The 7,283-nt window shown below is 42.1% G+C and overlaps 1 protein-coding gene across 1 annotated transcript in view; it reads left to right on the top strand.

Moving 5' to 3' along the window:
- Window positions 1-388: 388 nt before the first annotated feature.
- Window positions 389-7,283, top strand: part of PRG4 (proteoglycan 4) — a 15,230-nt gene continuing 8,335 nt past the window's right edge. The window contains exons 1-4 of the mRNA XM_026043740.1: window positions 389-584; window positions 2,781-2,903; window positions 4,865-4,984; window positions 5,749-5,843. Coding sequence (XP_025899525.1) covers window positions 497-584; window positions 2,781-2,903; window positions 4,865-4,984; window positions 5,749-5,843 — 426 coding nt within the window. The 5' untranslated portion in view covers window positions 389-496. The remainder of the gene's footprint in view (window positions 585-2,780; window positions 2,904-4,864; window positions 4,985-5,748; window positions 5,844-7,283) is intronic.

The following is a 7,283-nucleotide window of genomic DNA, read 5'->3' as shown; positions in this document are numbered from 1 at the left end:
TGATGGTCTACAGCAGGAAAACCAGCCAGGTTTTCCTTTAAAGGAAGGAGGCTTGCTTTTATCCTGCTTTGGAGCTGTTTAAATAGCTAATATTTGGATGACAGACTGTGATTTACAGCTTATGTTGCTTAACTACTGCTCTGACAGTAAAACTTTAGATCCTCAGAGCTGTATTTATCAAGAAACCACTGTACTGAATTCATGCTAAATATCTATATCTATCTATCTATATAGACTGTAGATTTCACCTAACAGAGTACTGGAAGAAATTATTCCCCTTATTTGTCAATAATTAATTTTCCCAGTCTTGTTACAAAATTTAATAGCTAATCCACTGATAAGAAAGACAGGGTTCATGGAGTCATTATAAATCAGCAGCTTCTCATCGCACAGCTTCAAGATGAAGTTCAGGCTATCACCAGCCTGTTAGCAAGATATGTATTTCATTATTTTTTTGAAAATTGTGACCTGACGGATCGATTTGGAAGCAGGGAGGATGTCGTACCTGAGAGCAGCCTGCCACGTGCTCTGCCTGGGCCTGCTCATCCTTTCCACGGCCTTGGGGACAGAAGCAGCCTCTGAAGGTACCGTAGCACCTCGGACGCGGGGCGGGAATGCCTGGCAAAAACACAGAATTCCGGAATTTTGTTGCTCTCTCTCAAACAGGTGTTATGATTACGTACTCTAACCATAGGATACTTTCTAAAATACATTTTGGTCCTCTGTTTTGGTGGCAGAACATGCAAATATAATGCAAAATGTAGATGTATGCTTGACATATTTAGCCCAGGCAATTGTCAATATATATTAAAGTATCTCTAATTACTATACTTCTCTGTTTGGTTAGAAATACTTAAATATAATTGGCTTAGGACAAGAAATGGTCACACCTTGCTAAATACATTCCTTACCATCAAATACACAGTTGTGACCACCACAGAGGTCAATTTTGGCAATTATTTCCATATCCTACAGATTCTTGTTTATTCTCAGAACTGATTGACTTGTAGCAATTTTTGGCACCTGTGGAGGGACCTGCAGCGCAGCAAGTCCTTTGCTATCACAACTCTCAGATACCTCTAATGTTATTACAATGAGAACGTGGTACAATGTTTGCTGGTAGAATATAATTTACTAATATTTATAGTGAATAATGGGATTTGAACACTTGGCAGCACAGTAAATGCCAAATTGCATCAAAGCCACTAAAACCATTGGGGCTTTTTCCTTAGAGGTGGCTTTGTAACTTCAGAGCAACATTGGGTGCAAATTCAAGGTTCAATATACCGAGCACATAGTGAGATGTGAAGAGAAGCTGCTCGTTATTGAGAGCTCCTTAACTCAAATCCATTAACTTCAGGGTAACATTTATTCACTATTTGTAAAGAAGTAGTAATGAATAAATAAATGAATATAGATATAAGTAACTGTGGGAAACGGGATTCACAGGTTAAATTATCTGTTGCCCCAAGGTCTACCTTCCTGCACACACTGTGTGTGCACTGGGAGAAATTACTGTGTCTTTGGTGTTGCGTTACATGTTATTTCTTGTTGTTGTCCTTGCTCAGTGTTTCAGCTGGTTACGTGAAGCCTTGTTTAGCTTGCTGGTTGTTCAGTGCCTGTGTGTGCGCTCGGGGACACTCCATCCACTCGTGTCCTGCAGGAGAAGCCGGGAGGGCACAGGCAGAGATTTCCCATAGCAAGGAGAGTTGGCCCAAAGCGACTATTTGCTCCGTCATCTTGGCTATTGCATATATTGCCCAAGCTAATTCTAACCAGTTTGGATCAATTTGTCATTCACTATCAAGGCAGAACTTACGAGCAATTTATCAAAAAATTATCAAAATCCATAGTCAGATATATAGTGTTAAACAAAGTTCTGCAAAACTTTCTGGTGATGTTAAGCTTTCTGTTGGGGCAAAGAATTTGCTTAGATAAGAAATAGAAGTTTTAAGGGAAGGATATGCTGCCATCATATAGGCAGCATATGATGATGATTGACTATAAAATATTATGCTACTAAGTAATATTGAACAGATTGATTTTATATAGTACCCTCAGCTTGCTGCTTGTATTTACAATTAGGTAAAATAAAATGATGCTACAAGAATCCAAGTCCTTGCATATATGTCCATGCTTCATAGCACAAGCAAGGCGATGCCACTCTCCTTAGTTGCTCATTTGCTAAAGGAAAGGAAAACAAACAGTAAGAATAGCTTTGCATTTGTTTTAGATGCAGCAGCCTGACGACACCTCCAGGTTTCCCCAACCTCCAGCAATTTTTTCCCCCCTTCTATCCCCAACCAGACCTCACAGCTCAAACCTGGAGCATGGAGGTGGCTGAGGTCTGCCCCCCTGTCCTAATCCAGCCTAAACGAGTCAATGATAAATGACTTTGACTTGTGGGAGCAGGAGAACCTTTTTCTCTTTAATCTCAAACACTGGAAAACTATATTCTACAAGTCATGGCTGATCCTAATTCTGATGATCCAATCTTTCGATTGGAAACTTCGTCTTTTGACTTCCTGGTCATACCTAACCCCCCAAATCAGGGCCAACCTCATTCTCACCAAAGATGGGAAATCCCTGGCCTGCCCGACAGGCTTTGGGAGGGTTGACTTAGTCCCTTAGTTTCTTTTACATTGATTGAATAAATGCAATTATTTAGAGGGAAAATACAAAATAAGTAGGACACATGGGTGGTACTGCAGTGCTGTTCAACGTCTCCGCGCACGCCGTCCCCGCCTGGCCATGTTTACTCTGGTGTTGTATGATTTTAGATTTATCAAGCTGTACAGGGAGATGTGGGGAAGGGTTTTCTAGAGAGAGAGCCTGCCAGTGTGACTATAGCTGCCAGCGCTTCAAGGAATGCTGCCCCGACTTCGGGAAGCTCTGCGCGCCGGGTAAGTGCCCCCCGCGGCTCCGGCCCCTCGGCTCCGCCGCCCGCCCGCCGCTCGCTCCACCTCGGCCGCGCGCTCCTCGCCCTCCGCCTGCTCCTCCTGCCCGTGTCTGCGCTTTGTCCGTCTGTCTTCTGCACAAGAACAAAAAAAATACATAAAAAAAGTTATAAGCAAAAATCAGGTGGAAATCGAGGTCTTCCAGGGGAAATTTGTGGATATTTCCAGGGAAATTCTGGGGCAAGGTCAAGCTTTTGAGGGCGGTGGAGTTGGTGGGATCTGACCCGAGGTCAGGAGGAGTCAAACACAGCGGGGCCGTTGGCAGAACCCAGCTCTGAATAAGGACCACATCAGTTCTAGAACCAAAGTCCTTTATTGATAATAATGGGAAATGCTGCCAATCAATTGCTATTTCAATATGGTCAAAAACAAAATTGGAAAAAAGGAGACACACAAAAAACCTGAATAATTTTGGTGCTGAACCCCTTGTAGATAGCTAAAGTTCACGCGATATGTTTTGATGCAGAACAAGTTTTTTTTATATGCTTTATATATATGCAATTTAAAACTGCTCAGTGAAAATAAATTCTGTATGGAAACAGTTGGAAAATCCTGAATATATCTAGCGCATCTTATTATGAATTACCAGTGTCAAAAATATTAGTGACTTGAATAACTAGTGCTCCTTAAAACGCCCTGCAGTTCCAGGGGACATGAAGTCCTAGGCTCAGGCTTGTTAAGGTCCAGCACCAAAGGCTGAGCTTTGCTTAAAAGATAGATACAGCAATACTGTAAATGCTGAATTCTGCCCTCTCAGCCAACACCTGCTCTTCGCTCTTCTCAGCCATTGCAGAAACGTCAGGCATCATTTCTGAATGCAAACCACCCCCCTATAAAATAAAAATAGTTCTCATCTTGCACTTGGACCCACTCTGCTCAAGAGGCTTTCAGGACCTGTCTGCACAGTAATCCTAATATCACCATATAACCTTTTAATTGCCAACTGCTATTTTAAGCTCTGAATGCCACCAAAATGACAACTTCAGTATGAGAGTCATGCACAAAGTAGATTCAGCACAAGAATAACTGACCAAAATATTCTGCAAATATTGAATGAGAGCAAATTCTTAGGCCAGTTCCATAAGATGCAAAGGACCCTCAAGAAATTCTAACTTCAGACCTAGTGTAATCAGACCTTTAGTAAACAACCATAATAAAGACCCATTGAAGGTACTATTGAATGTCAATAAAAATAATTTTTTATAGATAAACATGGCTATATATGTGTATATACTTAAATATGTAAATATAAAAAACACATATATACTTTTTTTTAAAAAAAGCAGAAACATGGTAGCCATTGAAGCTATTAGAATCAATAGTGAAGTACTAAAAGCATATAGTTACAAGTTTATGCCAAAGTATATCAGGTATTATTAATCTAACATTAATAACCCAAGAGCCATACTAAATGGGGATAAGATTTCCAAAGAGTCACTTTAATTTGCACAGCCATCCAGCTGCACCACATGCACACAGGGTACACTAAGGCATGGACTATTTTGGCAAAATAACTATGTAGGCAGACACGTCAGTGCTGATGCAAAGCAGCATCAGGATGAGGATCTTACCCAAAACCTGGCCCAAAATCACTTTCTGAATTTTTTAAAAATTGCTGATTTAAAAAAAAATGCTGAATTTAAGTTCTATTCAAGAGATCACTGCTATCTGATCAGGGAGATTATAAGTCTTCTATGGTGGGACCTACCCAAGGTGAACTCGGAGGTCACGTTTGTGGTTGCAGCTCCGGTTACAGGGTCTGACCCCCAACCTCACCACTTAAACGGGCCAGAAAACCCACCTGGCCTCCCGAAGCTGCTCTGCAGATGGGGCCGAGCCCCTCGGCTTCACCTTGGCGCGGTGCCCGGTGGCTCCCGGGGTGCTCACCGCGTGCCCTGTCCCCGCAGCGCTCTCCTGCAGCGGACGTTGCTTTGAAGCCTTCCAGAGAGGAAGGCCCTGCGACTGCGATGCCGACTGCGAGAGGTACGGCAAGTGCTGCGATGACTACGCAGAGCACTGCAAAGAGGGTAAGAGACACCCCCCCATCCCTGTGCTTTCCCTGCTTGCATTTAAATACACACACACAGCATTCTTGAGATGTTTCCTGTGCAGACTCACCTCCTGGTATCACTCACATTAGCTCCAAAAATCAGTATTCCATACAATTCAACCAACCTCATTTTTGCTAGCACTAGTGCAAAAACTCCAAATCCAGGAACTAGGGTGCAGAAACTATGTAGATGTTTTCAGAGCATCATAGATTTCAGAATATCATATACATTGCACTGCTTGTTGGTCTTGCCAGCCTCTACCTGACCAGCAATCAGCACCAGGACCTTTGGGCTGCTTGCAGGGTCTTAAAACAGAGCAAATTAGCCATTGAATAACAGCTAACTTCAGAGTGAGGGTTTTACTGAATCACACAGGTAGGGCTACCAGAAACCCCCACCAAGATAACAACAAAACTAAAAAGCTTCCACAATATAAGTAGGAAATATCAGTATTCTGCTCTGTTCAGGCTATCTGAACATAAAGCTTCAGTCTCTCCTTGAACTCAACCTGCTGAAAGTTAGCCTAAAATTTAGAGCTTGTGCTGCTTCCTTAGGCCATGCCTAAGTGGAGGCTCCCTTCTCTTCAAAAGGAAAGACTTTTTTTTAAAAAATGTGCAATCCTGTCCACATAGAATTATGAGATATGTGAAAAATTGCAACATAACTAATTCTTCAAAGCAAATGCTCAGCTTGTTCTGGTGAAAAACTCTCCCACTAACAGATGATTTTATTTCTTTCAGCACATGCCACAAAGCCACCACCCGAGACTTCTCCTCCGGGAAACAAATCACCATCTAAGCGCTCATCCCAAAACGAGGAGGAGAAGCCAAAGGAAGTAACACAACCCCCTGAAGTTGTGGAAGGTAGGAAAGAACAGGAACGAAACAGGATGGGTGTTACCTGAATGAATATGAAAGAGCATTTTTTCCTGTTCTGGGTACAGGGAGCCAATGTGGGACATTACCAGACGCTTACCAAGCTTGGAAGCACTTGGTTTGTAAACTTATTACCTCACTTAGGGTCAGGAAAGACTCTACCAGGTCTGGAGAGTTCACAACACAGATGTTGAAAGTGTGGTGATGTCTCCTGGGTCTTTATTGCATTTTCATGCCTATCTTTACCAAGGAAAGTTGCTGACTGTCAGTTCTCGTGAAGTCCACAGCTGCAAGATGAAGAGGATGCTGTTTTGGGATAGTGACCCTCTGAGAGAACCAAGATAGGAAGATCTCCTAGCAGGTCTCACTAATTTCAATCAAGCCAGACTTCAAACAGCTTCAGAAATCACCCATAATTTATTTTTTTTCTGAATGGAAAACATGCTGTTCTCCAGTGTTTTTGATATTCCTCATTTTGAATGATAGCTTGAGAAATCGGGTTGTACTTGAACTCTTGAAATAACAAGAAATTAGACTATTTGGCCTTTTTTTAACCCCATAGGAATTATTTCTAGAACTTGAAGCACTTGCCTAGCTGCTGTGACAGCTTCCTATCACAAGATGAGCATGAATCGAAGTGGTAAAATGAAACAAAAATAAGGAAATTCAAATAACTTAATTGATTGCACTTGAACTATGGTATTTTAAACACATCAAGTAGGAAAAAAAAAGCTATTCTGTTATGCAGGACTCCGCATACAGTCTATCTACATTAATTGCACCAGGACGCAACCATTAGCATTAGCTCAGACGTTTGAGATTTTAGGCACTTTGGTGATGCTGCCCTGCCTTTCTTTCATGTTTCCAAGAAAAACAAGTGTCAGTGCAGTTGTATTAAGAGACATTAGCACAGAAAAAGTCATAGGAAGAGAAAAAAATAAAAAAAGAGAGAGGGGGAGAGAAAGAAAAGACTGAAAAAAAAGAACCAAACTGCAAAGCATTGCAGAGATAAAGCTTAGCAAGATATTAAAATGCAGAAGCATTTACTGCTCATTTTTGATTAGAAGAGCTGCAGGTACAATAAGGTTCAAATCAGCATACCCATAAGCATCAAAGACAGCCTTGAAGTAGATGCTGCAAAAAGTGAAAAAAATGTCCAGGATTAAAAAAATCAGCTGAAGGCAGGTATTTAAATTCAGGAAGTTATTTCACCTCTAACTCTCTCATTCTTCTCCCCAAGAGACAACTGCTGCAGCTGCCAAGGCAGCCACAACCACCATGGAGCCTCCCACAACCCCCACAGCCACAACCACCACAGAACCTCCCATGACCCCCAAGGAGGAGGAGACAACCCCTGCAGCCACGACCCCCAAGGAGGAGGAGACAACCCCTGCAGCCAC

The sequence above is a fragment of the Nothoprocta perdicaria genome, unplaced genomic scaffold (genome assembly GCF_003342845.1).
Source record: "Nothoprocta perdicaria isolate Ctin4 unplaced genomic scaffold, notPer1 scaffold_338, whole genome shotgun sequence".
In the NCBI taxonomy this organism is placed as follows: Eukaryota; Metazoa; Chordata; class Aves; order Tinamiformes; family Tinamidae; genus Nothoprocta; species Nothoprocta perdicaria.
Note: the sequence above shows the minus strand (reverse complement) of the source record. Positions and strands in the feature narration are given on the sequence as shown.